At 42.1% G+C, this 18,998-nt stretch overlaps 1 protein-coding gene and 1 long non-coding RNA gene across 2 annotated transcripts in view; one reads left to right on the top strand and one right to left on the bottom strand.

Moving 5' to 3' along the window:
* Positions 1-18,998, bottom strand: part of Efhc1 (EF-hand domain containing 1) — a 44,647-nt gene that overhangs the window by 23,312 nt on the left and 2,337 nt on the right. Inside the window, exons 2-5 of the mRNA XM_005072279.4 lie at positions 16,796-17,017; positions 11,508-11,795; positions 10,731-10,880; positions 8,455-8,647 (exon numbers count right to left, since the gene is read on the bottom strand). Coding sequence (XP_005072336.1) covers positions 8,455-8,647; positions 10,731-10,880; positions 11,508-11,795; positions 16,796-17,017 — 853 coding nt within the window. The remainder of the gene's footprint in view (positions 1-8,454; positions 8,648-10,730; positions 10,881-11,507; positions 11,796-16,795; positions 17,018-18,998) is intronic.
* Positions 16,125-18,998, top strand: part of LOC121133281 — a 48,783-nt gene continuing 45,909 nt past the window's right edge. Inside the window, exon 1 of the long non-coding RNA XR_005870100.1 lies at positions 16,125-16,257. This is a non-coding gene — a long non-coding RNA (uncharacterized LOC121133281). The remainder of the gene's footprint in view (positions 16,258-18,998) is intronic.

Below are 18,998 nucleotides of genomic sequence, written 5' to 3'. Positions count from 1 at the left end.
GCATCGCCTACTTTTAAATCATGTACTTTTTGTGCTCAACTTTCTCTCTCTGGACAACAATGGCCAATCAGCTGCTGATCGGCTCTGGCACCCTTCCACCTGTGAAAACTTTCGACAGGTACTTTGGAAGGATGTGCACACGGGCCAATGGCTCGGTCCTCACCCAGTCCTTATCTGGGGAAAAGAACATGCTTGCTTTTATAACACCAGCAATGGAGAAACGCTGGCTTCCAGACAAACTGGTCAAGCTTTATAACCCTCCCAGGGAAAAAGCCCCTGAGGACTCTCTTGTTTTCTCTTTCAGATGCTGTTGATAACAAAACTCCCAGTGAAGATAACACCACATCGCCTGCTACTTCTTCCATTTCTCCTTACATCCCCCGGCCAGACAGCTTAATTCTGGCCCACCACCACTTAATCCCCTTTGTTCACGCAGTTGGTGCAACCTCCTGCATATCCAGTTTACAGCTGCAGGAAAAAGGTTCCTCTGGGAAGGTTCCCGAGGCGCTTACTGGGGTCTACGCCTATATGTTTCTGGCACGGACCCAGGCCTCACCTTTTCCATTGGACTTTTGAAGGAAATCCCTTCCTTTCGCCCTATTGCTGTTGACCCCAATCCTTTTTTTATACCCCTCTGGCGGTGGCTCATTCCTACCCAAGGCTGCCGCCCCTCGCCCTCTTCCTAATCTCCATTCTCCAGCTCCCGCTGCCGCCACCACTGTTTATCAACCCACCATGCCCGCTGGTCCAGTCTCCACCGCGGACCTCATCCTTCAGATGGTCAACGCCTCAGCCCAGGCACTCTCCAACACCACCTATGAGTGCTGCTGGATTTGCTATTCGCCCATCTCTCCATTCTACGAAGGAATTGCAGCCTTCGGCTCACCCATCTACACCAACAACACCAATCTGCTTTGCTGGGGCACGCAGCCACAACCACGCGGCATGACCTTAGGATAGGTCGTGGGATCTGGACTCTGCCTTTTGGGACCACGTATGCTTCCCCCCACCCCGCTGTTAGAAGCATGTACTCAAACCATGCAAGTTGCTACTCATGCTTCCTTCCTTATTGCCCCCAACCTCACCTTTTTTGCTTGCTCCACAGGGTGATCCCCGCATATTATTGTAGATGTTTTCCTTGCACACAAGGACTACTGCGTCCTTGTTGTACTCGTGCCCAAATTGACTGTTCGCCCTGAATCTGATTTATTGCCCCAAAGTGATCCAACTGTAACTCTCTCTCGCCAAAAAAGAGAGCCGGTCACCGCCCTCACACTAGCCATATTGGTTGGTCTGGGTGCAACAGGTGCTGGCACAGGAATTTACTCCCCCTAATCCACACAAAGGACTCTATTAATGCTCTAACCCGCACTGTTATTAGAGACGTAGATGAGCTAAAAAGAGGTTTAGATTACTTAGAACAAACTGTTGGTTCCTTAGCTGAAGTAGTACAACAAAACCGCCGTGGTCTCGACCTCTCCTTTTTGCGGGAGGGGGGAGTTTGTGCCACCCTTAAAGAGGAATGTTGCTTTTTCAAAGACAAATCAGGATTAGTTAGAGATAGTATCAGAAGAGTTGAACAGAGTCTGGAAGAAACAAAAAGAAATTTGGATCAAAGTGAATCTTGGTACAAAAATTGGTTCTCTACCTCCCCCTGGCTATCGACTTTGCTGCCTAGTTTGTTAAGACCGTTTATTGGCTTCATGTTACTTATTTCCTTTGGTCCTTGGGCATTTTGTCGCCTTACTGGTTTTGTTAAAAATCAGGTTGATGAGGCTACCAAAAATTCAGTTCAGGTTCACTATCAGCAGCTCTCTCAACAAGACCCCGAAGAACCTGAGGCTGTAGACAAACCTACATTCCAGCCTTTGAGCTTTCAGGAGTTTGAGTACCTGGCCAACCGCCCGCGTTCACTCTGCTCCAGGCTGTGGAGATGCTTAAGACGGGGATAGCTTGGTGCCAGAATCTGGGAGCAAACATGGCTCTCTAAACATTGCCGGCAAAAACTTAATTCGTATCCTCTCTCGCCATGTCCAGAACTGGAAGCCCACCAGGTAACCTAAGCCAGGCACTTCATCCAACTGCTCTCTTCTTTTACTATATAGAAAAGGGGGGGAGATGTTGGGGACTGCTGGAACCTTGAACAAAATGGAGTCTGTCAACCGTTTCTTGGCCTTCTGCCTACGTGACTGCGAGCACACATGCCCTTGAGACAAAGGAAAAGGCTAACCATAAAAGTTAAATTTACACAGGGCAGCCCACCCGCCTAGACAGGGGGAAGTACCCTTACAGAGTAATTGTCTTTGTTAACAAAATTATAGTGTTCTGCTGTACACTTCCTATCCTTCCCTAATTCTTGCACCTGACTTACACTGACAAGCATTTGTGGAATGTAACTGATGACTGATGGAAAACTACAGCTTTGTCTTTACCGTATTTGGTGTATATTTGAATTGAGACTTGATTGACATGCTTGTACCACCCCCTGAGGTCCTTCCTCTATAAATTCCAGCGCGCGCCCCCAAAAATAAAGGCTCTTGATCAGCGAACGTTGTCTTGAGCCTGATTCCATTAACCTCTTGAAGTTCACTTTCCAGATCGGATCTGCTCGTGAAGGCCCACCAAATTAGTAGCGACCCTCATCACCTCACCCCCGCGGGTCGGGGGTCCCTTCCCGGGGGTCGCAGCTCATTTAGCAGCTCTCTCAGTTTTCCAACAGGTCCATAAAAATTGTATGTATTAATGGGGTACCATGTGATGTTTTGATACATGTATATATTGCACACTGGTTAAATCAGGGTAAAATGTGTTGATGTTTTATTTCTCTATGGTAAAAATAGTCAAAATGTTTTGTTTTTCAACTTTTTTCCTTGTTTTGTCCTGTTTGAGACAGGGCCTTGTTACGTAGCACAGGCTCCCCCTGAACTTGTAGCAATTATCCTGCCTTAGCCTCCTGTGGGCTAGCACAAACATGCCCAGGTATGGCTGTCATAGCTTCTTGAAATATACACTATGGACTTGTCTACAGTCATGTTGCTGTGCAGTAACACTAGTCAAGTTCTTCTCATCTCTCCTCTCCCCGCTACATCTCTGTTCCTGTGTTTGTGTAGTGTGTGTGTGTGTGGGGGGTGTATGTTGTATGTGTGTGTGTGTGGTGTATGTGTGGTGTGTGTGTTTGTATGTGGTGTGTGTGTACCGTGTGTGTGTGTGTGTGTGTGTGTGTGTGGTGTATGTGTGTGTGTGGTGTGTGAGTGTGTATGGTGTATGGGTGTGTGTGGGGTGTGTATGTGGTGTGTGTGGTACATGTGTATGGTGTGTGTGTATGTGATGTGTGTGTGTGTGTGTGTGCTGTATCTGTGTAGTGTTTGTGTGGTGTGTGTTTGTGGTGTGTGTGTGTTATGTAGGTGCAGATATTTGCATTATTAATTTTATTTTTTGGTTCCTCAATACATGTTACTTATACCAAGCAACAGGTTGATTGTTTCAGAACAGTGATTTGTGGTCAACTGTTTGTGCTCAGTTTTCAGAGAGAATTCGTAATCAGTTTGCAGCTCATAGGCTGTTATAGTTTGAGCTAATGCATCTTTTTATATTCCCAAAAATTGTAAGAAAAAAATCCTGTAAAAAAATGCTCTGTTGGTTTTTACTGATAGTTCTCCTATTCTCAGAATGTTTTATTTATTTATTTATTTATTTATTATACAGTGTTCTGCCAGAAGAGGGCACCAGATTGAATTGTAGATGGTTGTGAGCCACCATGTGGTTGCTGGGAATAGAACTCAGGACCCCTGGAAGAGCAATCAGTGCTCTTAACCTCTGAGCCATCTCTCCAGCCCCCAGTTCTCCTATTCTAATAGAAGAACAGCTTATGTTATAAAGGTAAGAAATATGTGGAGCAAACAACTCTGACTTCAGCTCAAATAGTCAAGTTACGAGCTGTCGCAATGGTTTTTAAACTTCTAGTAAATGATTCATAAATTAAATTAAGTATATTGACAATCATTATGTTTTCCAAAAAAGCTCTTCAAACAATAAGACAGTTCAGTGCATTGGAACTAATAATGACCAGGTTCAAATATTATTTGAGCAAATTCAAAATACAATTGCCATGTTTTGTGGATAACATAAGAGCTCATTCAGACCTCCCAGCCCACTGGATAGAGTAAATGAGTCAACAGATAGATTAACAAAATTGGTCGCTTTGTCTCAAGCAAAAAGAGCTCTGCAGTCTCATAACTTTCATCATCAAAATATCAGAAGTCCAAGAAAGCAATTTGGTTTAACTAGAGAGACTGCTTGTCAAAACTGAAAACAGTGAGGTATGCCCACAACGTTTATCCATAACTAAATTAGGAGTGAACCCTGGAGGTCTACTTCCTAATCAGTTATGGCAAATGGATGTTACTCATGTTACAGAATTTGACAAGTTAAAATATGTACACATGATCGGGCATTGGTGGCACACGCCTTTAATCCCAGCCTTCGGGAGGCAGAGGCAGGCAGATCTCTGTGAGTTCAAGACCAGCCTGGTCTACCGAGTGAATTCCAGGACGGGATCCAAATCAATACAGTGAAACCCTGTCTCAAAAATACAAAACAAGCCGGGCGTTGGTGGCGCACGCCTTTAATCCCAGCACTCGGGAGGCAGAGGCAGGCGGATCTCTGTGAGTTCGAGGCCAGGCTGGACCGACAGCCTCCAAAACAATACAGAGAAACCCTGTCTCGTAAAAACAAAAAAAAAAAAACAAAAAAAAAATAAAATATGTACATATGGCAGTTGATAGGTACTCAGGTATTTTTGATGGCCACTGCACAAACTAAAAGAGCCACCAAGTATGTGATAAGTCACTGTTTATAATGTTTTGCTTACACGGGAGTTCCAAAAGTGATTTTAAAAAAACAGACAATAGGTCTGGATATTCTAATAAGGCATTCAGCTACTTTGTACTCAATGGAGAATTGATCACAACAGGTATTCTTTGTAGTCCTCAGGGAATTGTGGAGCGTACTCATAGCTCCTTAAAAATGCAACTTCTAAAAAACTAAAAAGGGGAGTAATAGTAATGTCCCTAATCTCCACCTGGCAAGGGATTGCTGGTTGTGTTTGGCCTCGGGAAGCTCTTGGCCTCTGGCCACTCTGGACCTCTATAGATAATGACATCCATGGTTTAGAAAAGGGCATCACCAGCCTCAAAAAACCCTTAGTCTCTCTCTCTCAGAGGTTGTCCTCCAGGGCAGACGAGGCCTAGACCTCTTGTTCTTACGACGAGGCCTCTGTACTGCCCTTAAGGGAGAATGCTGTTTCTATGTTAGCAAAACAGGAAGAGTTAAGGAGAGTATGAAAAAGGTCAGAGAGGGATTAGAGGAGAGAGAGAGAGAGAGAGAGAGAGAGAGAGAGAGAGAGAGAGAGAGAGAGAGAGAGAGAGAGAGAGAACAACAGGAGAGTTGGTATGAAAATTGGTTCCCCCCCCCAACTATCCACCTTATTGCCTAGCCATTTAGGCTGAGCCATCTCTCCAGTCTTTTAACTAACACACACATAAGACTGAGGGAAGTCCTGGTTTTATCTATTTTTCATAATGGCTGTATTAATTTTCATTCACATCAATATTTTGTAACTGGAATTGCAGATGGTTGTGAATTGCCATTCTGGGTACTGAAAATTGAACCCAGGTCCTCTGAAAGAGCAACTAGTTCTCTTAACTGCTGAGCCATCTCTCCAGCCTCCCCCATAGGGCATTCTTATTTGAGTGAGGTAATATCCTATTGTAGTTTTGAGTTGACATTGTATGAAGATTACTAATTTTGAACACTCTTCCATCTAACTGTTGGTCAAGTGTCTTTTGCATGTATTTAATTATTTACTGGGGGAGTGCACACCATGGCAAATGTGTATAGGCCAAAGGACAACTGTGGGAGTCAGCTAGCTCCTTCTTCTACCAGGTGGGTCTCAGGGACTAGATTCAAGTTGTCAGGCTTGGTGGCAAGCATCTTTACCTGCAGAGCCATCTTGTTGGTCCTGGATGACTTTTTTAAAAAAATAACTATTCATTCAGGTCTATTTTCTATTCTTAACTAGGTCACTTGTCTGTCTGTCTGTCTGTCTGTCTGTCTGTCTTTGCTATCGAGTATTTACCCTTTAGTTATACAAGTATTTTGAATATTAGCCCCTGCAGAAGTCTAGTTTGCAAATATTTTTCCATCTACATGCTGTCTCTTCAAACTTTCCTTTTTTTCTGTGTAGCACAGAAGCTTTTTAACTTCATACATACCATTGGTATAATTTTGTTTTTGTTTCCTGGGTATTTGGGATCTGGTGAAAAAAAAATCTTGCCCTTCCTAGTGTCTCCAGCCATTTTCCCGTGCATATTTCATGTCTTACACTTGCATCACCCCTCTCTTTTGAGTTCATTTTTGTAACTGGTGAAAGTGAGTACCCATGCCTTGTTTCCCATCTTTGAGAAAAAGTGTAGCTTTTCCTCATTCAGAATAATGCAAGGTTTATCATATATGATCCATATTGCACTGAAGCACATTCTGTCTAAATACAATTATAATTTGTTTAGTGATTTTATTATGAAAGGATGTTGAACTTATACAATGAATTTTCTGCAACTACTGAGATGGCCATGTAGTTTTAATGGAGGACTTTACACTACTAATTCAGTCTTGGAGCTTGTTGTTGATTTGTTCATTTAAAAACTTTTTTCTATGCCAATTTTGTCTTGGAAAAATTGTATTGTCTAGGAATCTGTCCATCTCCTAGATGATCCAATTTTTGGTGTATAGGTATTCATAATGATCTGTAATGAGCTTTAAAAGATATTTATCTTCTTTCTGGTTATGTGCATGTATATGTGTCTGTGGAGAGCAGAAGCGTCAGCTTCTGGAACTGGAGGTACAGGCAGTTGTGAGTCACTCTATATAGAAGCTGAGAACTTAACCCAGGTCCTTTGCAAGACCAGTGCAAACTCTCAACTGCTGAGCCATCTCTCTAGACCTGTAGCAAGATTTTATATTGCTGTGGCATCTATTGTAATGTATCCTTTCTCACCGCTGATTTTGAATCTTCTCTCCCTTGCTCCTTTGTCCCAGCTCCAAGAAAGTAAATTTTCTTTGTCTTTTTGGAGAACAAACTATTTTGATGATCCTTTGTATTTTTCTTTTTATTCATTTCATTTAGTCTTTCTCTGATCTAATCTCCCTCTTTCTCTCTCTCCTCTCTCTCCGTGTTTATGTGCGAGTACGCTAGTCTCTCCTCTCTCTCTCTCTCTCTCTCTCTCTCTCTCTCTCTCTCTCTCTCTCTCTCTCTGGCTCAAAGGTTGGCTTGTTGCTGGTTTTCTAGTTCTCTGGCATACCTTGATTGTTTACTTGAGATTAGCATGAGCCAGAGAGTATGCAAATGGTAGTCCATTGCCCCACATCTCTACTCAGTGTAAAGATAGGTCTAGACACTTCAGCCACATATCCCATCATGTGTCCAAGCTCTAAAGTGTTTGCCTAATCTCTGGGCAGAATCATCCCTGAGAAACCAGCCCCGACAACTAAACCACAAACAATGTACAGCTTTTTAAATGAATGTCGACCATGTATACTAAGAGTGAATTTTACTTTATGCAAATGTTGTCATAGTATCTCTTTTTATTCTGTTTTTATATTGCCTAATAATGCTTAAGACCTAACCTTTTTTTGTGTAAATCTTGTTTATTGTTTCCAATTACTGTATCTAAATCAAGATATAAAGCGGGGCATGGTGGCACACACTTTTAATTCCATCACTTGAGAGACAGTGCTGGTCTACACAGTAAGCTCCGTGCCAACCAAGCTTATATAGTGAGACACTGTCTCACACACACACAAAAGAAGTTGAGCTAAGAATTAAAAGCTGGAAAGCATACAATGAGATATATTGTAGGATTAGTGTTCCATGAGCATTGGGGTATAGGCCCGCAGTCCCAGATACTTGAGAGGCCGAGGTAGGAATAAAAAAACCAAGGCCAGGCTGGGCTGTAGAGTGAGGTGAAGGAAAGCTAGCTTGGGAAGTTTAGTGAGGCCCTGTTTCAAAAAAAAAAAAAAAAGGTCAGGGAATGTAATAGGCAAAATGCTTTGCTGGAATGCGCAGGAGCCCAGGATTGCTCTCCAGTACCACCCAGACACACAAGCAAAGCTAACACTAAATGGGGTCAGTTAAGAAGCCTCGCTCTACCCTTCTTTAAATGTTGCATGTTTTGTTTTGCTTTGCTTTTATCTGTTAAGTCACCTTTACTAGAGTGTCCAGGAGATGCGCCTGGCCTAAGAGGCAAATTATAGAGGAAAGTTGCAGAAAAAAAACACTGTTAAAGACCTACGAAAACACTGACAGAACCAAGTACAAAAGAGTGATTACAATGACTACTAACTCTCTAGAACCCCAAAACCTCCCAAGTAACAGAGGATACACTTAGTCAAACTTACTTCCATTATCCACCAAAACCTTGGGCATGCGCTGTCGATTCACGAGGAGTGGGAACGGATCTCTTCCATTGTTCCTTTCATGGACCTCTCGAATCTCCACTGTATCGTCCATGAGGTAGTAGTGAATGATGTAGTGTCGGCATTCCCCAAACAAGCTATCCGTGTCATCCCAGATGGCATAGAATCGAAGAACCTTTGGAGGGTCCAAAATGATGACTTAAGATTCTAAACCAGAGCCTTAACTTTGCTGTGACATGTGTCTATCAGACAGTGATAACTGAAACACTCTCAGACAGTAAATCAAAATAACATTGAGGACAGGAAATATCCAAAAATCATATACTACACACTAACAGTCAAAAAGAATAGCAAAAGGCTTCTAAGTTTGTGGCAGGACAGAACAACTTACTTTGGCCCCAAATATTAGTCTGAGAAAAAGAAGCTGAATAAAAATAATAGGGGGGTTTCCTCTAAAGGTAATTTATGCATAGTGTCGGTTGTGCATGATAGAACTGGTGTGGAAAGAATTCTCATTAATGAACCTATCTTTCTTTTGATAGCATCAAAACATAGCCATTAGTAATGGGGTGGGCAGAATCTTCTCATTTAAACTAAGAACAGAAAGCCAGGTGTGGTGGTGCAGGCCTGTAATCTCAGTACATGGGCTGCAAAGGCAGGAGGAACATGAGTTCAAATCTAGCCTGGAGTATATAGCCAGTTTGAGGCCAGCTATTTAGTGAGACCTTGTCTCAACACACACACACACACACACACACACACACACACACACACACACACACACACACACACACACGAAGTCTGACATGGTGTATACCCTTAATTCCAGAATCTTGAGGCAGAATTCACAGAATTTCTGTGAATTTGTAGCATTTCTACCCCTACACCAAGCTCTGAGGCAGCCAGAACTATTCAGTGAGACCCTTTCTTAGTAAAACAAGCCAAAATCTCAATCCAGAACTTTCTGAAGAAAAAGAAGTCAAGCTTTCAGAAAATTAAGACAAAATTTTCAGAGTGATCTCTGTTATTTATTTTTTCCCTTTATTGGTGAATGGATTCTGATCTACTTCTCCACTGTGGCTCACAGGTAGCCGGGCTAGAAAGCTGGGCAAGTCAGAAAGCGATCAGAACATTCTGGTCTTTAACACTACTGCAGTATTCAGGTGGGATGCACTTGAGACTGGGTTCCTGGGAAATCAATGACCATGACCATTTTAATTAACTACTTTATTTTATTTTAGTAGCTATTAAGTATCAGAACAAATACGTAACATCGTTAACTGCCCCCACACACACACAATTCACCTAGGAGTGCCCAGGGGATTCTGTGAGATTAATTCATTTGGGAATAGTGTGCTAGTTTTTATGTCAACTTGACACAAGCTAGAGTCATCAGAGAGGAGGGAACCTCAACTGAGAAAATGTCTTCAAAAGATCAAGATGTAGGCAAGGCTGAAGGATATTTTCTTAATTAGAGATTGATTCTGGAGGATCCAATGCATTGTGGATAGTGCCTCTTGTGGTCCTGGGTTCTAGGAGAAATGATGTTGAGCAAGCCAGTAAGCAGTACCCCTCCACGGCCTCTGCATCAGCTCCTGCCTCCTCCAGGTTCCTGCCCTGCTTACTTCCTGTCCTGACTTCCTTCAGTGATGAACACATATGTGGACGTGTGAGCCAAACAAACCCTGTCCTCCCCAGGTTGCTTTTGGCCCCGGTGTTTCATGGTGTTTCACCACAGCAGCAGCGACCCTAACTAAGGCAGGGGAGAAGAAATAAGGGATTGGAAATGGAGAGAGAGAAGCAGATGTGGGTGGCTCAGGAATTGCGTTACCGCGTGAACACCTGGAGGGATTCATAAGACAAAGCCACAGTTTCCTTTACTTCCCTAATAATGAAGCTGAGGGCCTGCTAGATGGCCCATCAGGAAAAGGAACTTGATGCCAAGCCTGGCAATCTGAGTTTGATTCCCAGGATCCACATAACAGAAGGAGAAAACCAGCGCCTAGAAATTGTCCTCTGACCTTCTCCAGTAGGCCGTGGCATGTACAACCTACATTTACACATCCACTAATAAAATGTAACAAAAATGTTAAGACAGTTAAAAAGTAGAAATCTAGGCTTTGTCATACGTTTAGCCCTAGGAAAAATCACTGTGTGCCAATGGTTAAATTATATATATGCAGGCTATCAAAACAGCTCTCCAATGAACACATATCCACACTCAAACAAGAGTAAACTTACTCTATTAGGTCACTTACTTGTTTGTCAAAGGTGAGAAACTGCTTCAGTTGGTCAAAGTCTGATGGGGTGACATATTTACGAACAGGTTCTTTGCGGAGTTCAGTGTAAGGATCAAGAGCCATCTTCTCTGGGGGATTTAATTCAATTCCTTGGCTTTCCAAAAATTCCTAAAATTTCACAATTAAAGTCAACATTCTTCGAAAGGTTTTAAATGTCATAAACTAATGGTCTGAAAATAAGTTGTTGACAGATTTTGTGTGTCTTAGAGATAGTAACCCTAACTCTACCGTGCAGACAATAGTTGATAACTGCCTGAGGTATTCTTTATTATATATATGTTAAGCTAGTTGGAAAGCATCATGGTAAGATAACTAGGAATCTCAAATACGAATTTGTATCAATCAAGTTAGGTAGGCGCCTAGGAGCAAAATTATGGCATTATTTTAAGACAAGCATCTGGTACCCAAGCATGGTTTCACAAAACATGTTTCACTTTTGCTATGGAGGCAAGTGCACCAGGGCCAGGTTAGGATGTTCCAAACTTTCTAAAATGAGTATATAATTACTTTTTTTTTTTAAAAATCTAAGACGAAGTTGGCATTGGTTTCCTAATGTTTATACTCTGTAGTAAAGAGCACACACACACACACAAATACCAACCTGGTTAGTAACCCTCCCAACCCCAATTGCCAGTGTCTTTCCCCATCATCAACCAATGAAAGAAAGAAGTGATGAATGAAGAGCACCAGCTAGGATGCTCTTGGGAGTCCCAGCCAACAAGGAATACACCCTACCTCTGTGAATCGGTCACAGTCAACAATTCGGAAAGTTTTGCCATAAATTGTGATGTTTATTGCCCGATTGAGGTCTTTCCAGTGGTAATGGTCTCCTACATCATTCTTCGCTAGCCGCTGGCGTTTGACTAGCTTGCCTTGTGGGATCCCAGAGTTCTCCACCACTGGCTCTATGATAGACATGCTGTCATCCTCTAGATAGTAGTAGATGTTCACTTGGCGAATTCGATAGTGCTCCTCGGTTGATACAGGAACATCTTCTTGGAAGTAGGCGCTAAATTTCAGCACCTGTAACACACGAGGAGGGTTTTCAATATGATCTGAGAAACACAGCTATAATACAGGAAAAGTTGAACAACAACCAGCATAGACTCATTGGGAAGCTTCTAAAAAGGCACCCTCATGTATTTGGAAACATGTACATTCCGTATAGATCAAAGCTTAGTCTTCTGAAGAGTATCCATTCAGTGTGAGGTCAGACTCACTGGGGTGCACATTAAAAATAATTAAACCATATGATAAAAGCATATATTGACATGTTGTGGGATCACTCTCCATTACTGGTACTTTATTTAGTGTTTCTTTCCAGAGAAACAAGGCATTGGAATTATGTTCTAGGTAGTCAAGAGTCTACCCAAACCTCCCTTAGTAAGGTGAGAAGGGGGTAAAGTTAAGATGCTGAAATTAAGACACGTGTCTTAATCAGTGAGAACAGATAAGTACAGACTTTTAAAAGTAGAAAATCAAGATTAAAACCAAAAATAACTAGCTACCTCCTAGGAAAACTATAAATGTAAAGGAAGGAATTCCTTAAAATTCCAAAGAGAAAGATGGAAAGGGACACATTTCAATGATACATTTAAAGGAAAAGGGGAAAAAGAACCATGTTAAAGTAATATTTTGAATCAAATGCAAAAACATTCAAAAGGAGAACACCACTACAGTAACACATAGGGTGTGTTTGAACCACAGATTTATAAATGTACAAAACATTAAAGTCAGAATTCATCAGCTAGCTCAACGTCACTACTTTTACAAAGGAAGAAACTTAGATTCCAGACTGGCAAAGCGACATTTTTAAGGCCATACATGAGCCAGAGCTGGGACCAAAACTCTATTGGGTCCATGTTGTCTGCACACACTTCTTAGATGATGGGGTCTACAGTGATTTGGAAGAGAAATCCAGAAGGAAAAAGTGGTCAAACTACTTAAAACTGAGAAGTGTTACGTTTGAGGTATAAGGAAGTTTTAGATAAAGCTGAAATGAAAAGGGAGGGATTCTAGGCAATGGTGACAAGAGGCAGGGGGAGGAAACTTGGGAGCAGTATGCACAGTATGGAGGCCAAGTGTGAGTTCTCCTGAGGAACAGGTCTGCAATAGTGAGCGACCACCATGGAACGGCAGGAGGAGACTGACTGGATCAATGATGGGGTATGGGGCAGATGAGCTACTGAGGAAAATACGGTGCTAGCAACACAGCTACCCCATAGAAAGGTAAACGTAAGAAGACAGGCCTGACTACGCACACAGTTAGGTGAAATCTGAATGTTTTAACTTACAGGATAGTACAAGGTGATACTGTAGGGAGTAATTTAAGATACTGGACTGGATTACTTTTAAATAATACAAGAGATAGCAAATTCCTTTAACTTTATTTTTATTTTACCTTCTGTGTATGAATGTTTTACTTGTGTGCCTGTTGAGTCACCTGGCACTGGGGTTATAGATGGCTGTGAGCCACTATATGGGATCAACCCAGGTCTTCCGCAAGAGCAACACATGTCTTAACAGCTGAGCCCTCTCTCTAGCCCCTCAAATTCTTAAGACTATTCTTTTTAGCTCCTAGCAGACAGTCAGTATAGATTAAACCTAGTTTCCTATCTATAAACGAACTGTTATTATCAGAAAATTTCATAAAAATTTAGAAAGGCTAAATAATGTACACACCTTAGTTCTTGCTTTATAGTAATTTTATTACATTGAGATCCACATTTTAAGCTTTACCTGCCTCTGTGTGTGTGTGCATGCTTGTGTGTGTGTGTGTGCAAGTGCTTGCACATGTGTATGCTCACACATGTGTTCAAGTACCTTTGGAGGCCAGAAGAGGGCCTTGGTGTCCCTGGAACTGGAGTTACAGACAGTTTTGGTTGTGAGCCACCATGTGAGTATTGGTTTGAACCTATATTCTCTAAAGAACAGCCAATGTTCCTAACCACTGAACTCTCTCTTCAGCCTACTGACTAAATTTTAATAGTCATTTGCCTCTTATTAAGAACTAAGAGTTTGGTATTTCAATGTCTAGTTTCTTGAGTTCTTTATATATTTTGGAGATAAGTCCTCTTTCCGATATGGGGCTGGTGAAGATATTTTTTCCCATTCTGTAGGCTACCGTTTTGTCTTATTGACTGTGTCATTTGCCATACAGAGGCTTCTCAGTTTCAGGAAGTCCCATTTATTAATTATTGCTCTCAGTGTCTGTGCTATTGGTGTTATATTTAGGAAGTGGTCTCCTGTGCCCATGCATTCAAGGCTACTTCCCATTTTCTTGTCTATTAAGTTCAGTATGGCTGGATTTATGTTAAGGTCTTCAATCCATTTGGACTTGAGTTTTGTGCATGGGGATAGGTATGAATCTATCTGCATTCTTCTACATGCAACCACCAAGTTTTGCCAGCACCATTTGTTGAAGATGTTTTCTTTTTTCCATTGTATAGCTTTAGCTTCTTTGTCATGGTGTTCAGAGGTGTGTGGACTAATATGGGGCTATCAAGAAACCTGGCACCAGGGAAATTCCTAGGAATCCAGAAGGATGACCACAGTTATCACCCTAAGCATTAGTGGAGAGGGTGCCTGAACTAGCCTTCCCTGTAATCACATTAATGACTATCTGAATTATCATCATAGAACCTTCATCCAGCAACTGATGGAAGCAGATGCAGAGATCCACAGTTAAGCACTGGGCTGAGCTCCCAGTGAGAGGGAGGATGGATAATATGAGCAAAGGGGTCAAGTCCATTTTTGAGATACCCATAGAAACAGCTGACCTGAGCTAGTGGGAGCTCACTGAATCTGGACTGACAGTAGGGGAACCTGCATAGGACCAAACTAGGCTCTCTGAATGTGGGTGACAGTTGAGTGGCATGGGCAGTCTGTAAGGCCACTGGCAGTGGGACCAGGTCTATCCCTAGTGCTTGAACTGTCTTTTGGAGTCCATTCCCTATGGTGGGATACCTTACCCAGCCTAGATATAGGGGGGAGGGTCTTGGTCCTTCCTCAAAGACATGTGCCAGACCTTGTTGACTCTCCATGGGAAGCCTTACCCTCTCTGAAGAGTGGAGGGAGGTGGGGTGGGGGGAAGGTGGAGGGAGCAGGAGGAGGGGGGTGGGGACTGGGATTGGTACGTAAAATGAGAAAACACAAGAGAGGGAGGAGTGAATATATGAGCAAAGGAGGTCAAGATCATGATGGAGAAATCTACAGAGACAGCTGAACCAAGCTCGTGGAAACTCATGAACTCTAGACTGAAAGCTGTGGAGACTCCAGGGGACTGAACTAGCTCCTCCCTATGTGGGAGACAGTTGTGAAGCTTACACTAGTGGAGGGATCCCTGGCAGTAGGACAACAACACAAACCTGGCACATGAGCCAGCTTGTTAGAGCCCTTCCCTATGGTGGGATGCTATGCTCAGCCTTAATGTATGAGAGAGGGGCTTGGCCCTGCCCCAACCTATTGTGTCAAACTGTTGCCTCTTCATGGGAGCCCTTATCTGTGAGGAAGAATGGACTGGGGGTGGGCTGGGGGTGGGGAGGCGAGGGGGGACCAGAGGACGGGTGGGAGGGAGAACTGTGGTTGGAATGTATAATGAAATTTAAAAGAATAAATTATAAAAATAACTTTAAAATGAAAAAAGTTTTAAAATAAAAAATGATAAAAAAGAATACGAAGTTGTAGGACCCTACAAGGAAGCAACTGAGAATAATGTTAACACAACAAGCTCTTAACAGGTTGTTAGGATAACAGCTGTACTAGGTAGAATGGGAACCTGATAATATGTAGAAGAAGGGGAAAATAATATTTAGATACTCTATTTAAAAATGTATCTTTTCACTGAATCTTACAGTGGCCTTGGCTCCTGGTGGTGTGTTCAAACCTCCTGAGTTTGTAGAGATCATATTACTTGTTTGAACTTTGAAAATGATAGAGGAAACGAAAGAGAAATACTTGTCTTGGCATCTCATTGAATGTGGGGAGAAAACGTCAAGCAGGGATGCTCAGAGTCCGAATTGAGAGAGCAGGTCTAGTGGTACTGGGGGCTGGCTAATGATGGGAGTCAAAAAAGCACAGGCTAAGTATGAAGAACAGCTCACCCAGGTAAGGGTTTCCCTCTCAGGGACGGCCTGAGGCTAAGGTCTGGAGTTCAGTGAGGACAGAGACTAAAACGAAAACTGAAGGTTGTCTGCACTGAGGAGACAGTTGAGGCCACAAAAGTAGGTAAGATCTCCTAAGAAGGGAAATTCAAGAAGGAGCACAGAAACTTGCAGGGAGACCAGAGAATCAGCAACCTGACAGGGAGGAGGGAAACCAGGAGAGGGAGGAGTCATGTACAAGCAAAGAGTAGAGCCTGGGAGGGAAGGGAGGAGTATCAGAGAGCTGAAACAGTGTCTAGTAAAAGGACCATGGACACCTCTCCAAACTCAGCAAACAGGGCAACACTGCGATCTTGAGAAAGCGTTTGTGGTTCAAGGATGAGGTAAGATTCTCTTCCTAAAGTAGTCAGAGGTAGGAGGGTTTTGTTTTTGTTTTGGGGCAATATGAACTTTGCTAGAGAAAAGCAAGTCACTAGAGTGTTTGAAATTGAAATAGCACCAATGATGAGAGGGTGGATGATTGAATGAATGAGATCTTGTTAAAAACAGAAAAGATGGAGATGTTTTCAAGCTATTTTGCACTTCGTGGAGATTTAGGATTCGTTGTTGCAGAATAGGTGGGAAACAGCAGATGAACATAGTGTAGCATGAATGTGGGGTTTGGAATCCGGGCAACTTTTAACTGCATTTGGAAAATATTCTGGGGAAGTCTACAGGGAATTATTTTCTGTAATCTGCTTCCTGCCTGGAGAAAGCCTCTTTCAAGGCCCAGTTCCGCTGTCTGTGACTAACAGTTGAGGCATCTGAGCAATTTTCTCTTAGAGTACTCAAGGAATTCTGTGGTTTACTGATAACATTTCTGCAAGTGGTCCAGTCCTAGACATCTGAAGTCAACATTTACCCTAAAATCCCAGACGATACCTTTTTGTCAAAAGCCACATGAGCAGGAACAAACTCTGCAGGTGGTGCCTGCCTGGGTGGGCCGTAAGTTAAGATGGGTGCCTTATTGGCCAACTCATCCAGCTCAGCCTGCGACAGCTGGTTGTAGGGGAGCCGGTCCCCACCTATCCCCACGGTCGGGCGTCGGACGACTGCATAGCCGTTTCTGTAGCCTAGCGTCTGGCTTCTGTGGAATGCTGTTTTCTAAAGGAAAAATGTATGCCATTAATAACCTCATAGAAATCGTGAAGTAAAACAACTAACTCTCTAAACTATCACAGTTTAAACTTTTGCTTTAAAAAATGTGCTTTAAAATGATGTGTATGAGTGTAGATGTGTGCATTTGAGGGCAGATACCCTCAGATTCCTTGGGCCAAGATGGATATGAGCCACCTGATGTAGGTGCTGAGAATTGAACCCAGGCCCTCAGTTTTTGCTCTTAAATGCTGAGCCTCCTTTCAAGCTCCAAATGTTTGCTTTTCAGCATCACAAAATGTACACCAAAGCTTTTCACTGCATTAAAAGGGCCCTTTTAAAAATTAATTAACTAATTTTATATCTGGGCCCCCGTTTTCCCTCCATCCTGCCTCCAAATTTCCCTCCTCCCCCAAAAGGGTATTTTAAACCAAAAGACTTGGTCAGGGAGAAAGGAAGGAAGGTTAAAATAAAACTACTCTGCTCTGTGATGTCTGGCTTACCTTATCTCTACCACACCTATACCTACCCCATCTATACTCTAATTTATTTTCGCTGATCTTGTATTTCTTCTTCTCTTGGTGCTCATGGACAATAGCCTCAGAAGATCTGGTTTTCTGAATTTTAATTTCACCTCCAGCAACAGCTCTTCTTATTATATTGACCCTAACACATTCATACAAGTTTTTGGAAAGCAGCTTGCCAGCATATATGTAAACATTCAGTAATCCTACCCTTTTCTTAAAGATACAGCCCCAATTATGACAGGCTTGAAGCTAATCATAATAGTGACAAATATATGAGTGTAAATATGCTTAAATGTTGGAAACAATCTAAAGGACAAACATAAAGAAGAAAAGAAATGATGGAAATTCCATTCACTGGATTACTGTGCAGGAATTAAAATAGTTTTAAATACTATCCAGCAGTCTGGTGAAGTATTTACAATTTATTAAAACATCATATGAAATTGGGCATCATATAAAATTATATAAATGCACTACAATTATAAGCATACAAACTGGACTTGGTGAACATTCTGTATTCTATATTTCTGGATTATGTTCATTTCTGCAGTGATACATTTGTTATCATTGAAAATGTGAAAAATATAAAACATTAAATAAAGGGGAAGAATGAAATAGAAGTTATGTTAATTCAGTGGGTTTTATGTTCTTTGCAATGTTATGTTCTAGTAGTATATATGCAATATAGCTAGATATTATGCATATATGATTTATATATAATCAAAATTTATTTTTATTAAGAATAAAAAGATTTACTTGCCTAGCTTCCAATTTCTTTGGAGTTCAGCCTACTATCTTACCATCAAAGGAACAGCAGTATGGATTTCTGCTAAAAGAGTTATGGAGCACAGACCTTTCTTTAAGGGTCATGTATTCTAGTCCAAGTCATTTTATAGGAGCTGCACCAGATTCCTAACACGGAGACATAGAATAAGATGTACTAAACTGGGCAATGTGCATAGCTCCAAGTTCCTCTTTGCAACTCCTCAAGACAGAGGCAATATCATTAGGAGGCTGATAGTATAGCTTGGTGCTGGTGTACTTAGCATGTTCAAAGACCTAGGTTCAATTCCCAGCATCAGAAGTAGGGGAGAGGGCTGGGAGATGACTTGGTAGGTAAGGGTTACTAATCAGCATGACTGACCACCTAAATTTGATCCTTGGAACCCACATGGTAGAAGGAGAAAACTCCCAGACATCATCTTATGACCTCTCCACATACTCGACGGCAACCCCTCCCCCAAAAATTATGAAATAAAACATCAATAACCTCGGTTTATTTTCTTTGTGGTTAGCACATGTTTCTCGAATAAGTCAACTATATCCCCGGACACCCCAGACAAGGCCTTTTTAGGTCTCCTCCCTTCTGATTCATTAGGGTTCACCTTCTGGACACATTTTCTTTGGAGTTCCAACATTCCTTCACTGATGAAGATGCAGTTACCAAGGTTTTCCAATTTCAA

This window comes from Mesocricetus auratus, unplaced genomic scaffold, assembly GCF_017639785.1.
Source record: "Mesocricetus auratus isolate SY011 unplaced genomic scaffold, BCM_Maur_2.0 Super-Scaffold_100021, whole genome shotgun sequence".
Lineage (NCBI taxonomy): Eukaryota > Metazoa > Chordata > Mammalia > Rodentia > Cricetidae > Mesocricetus > Mesocricetus auratus.
Note: the sequence above shows the minus strand (reverse complement) of the source record. Positions and strands in the feature narration are given on the sequence as shown.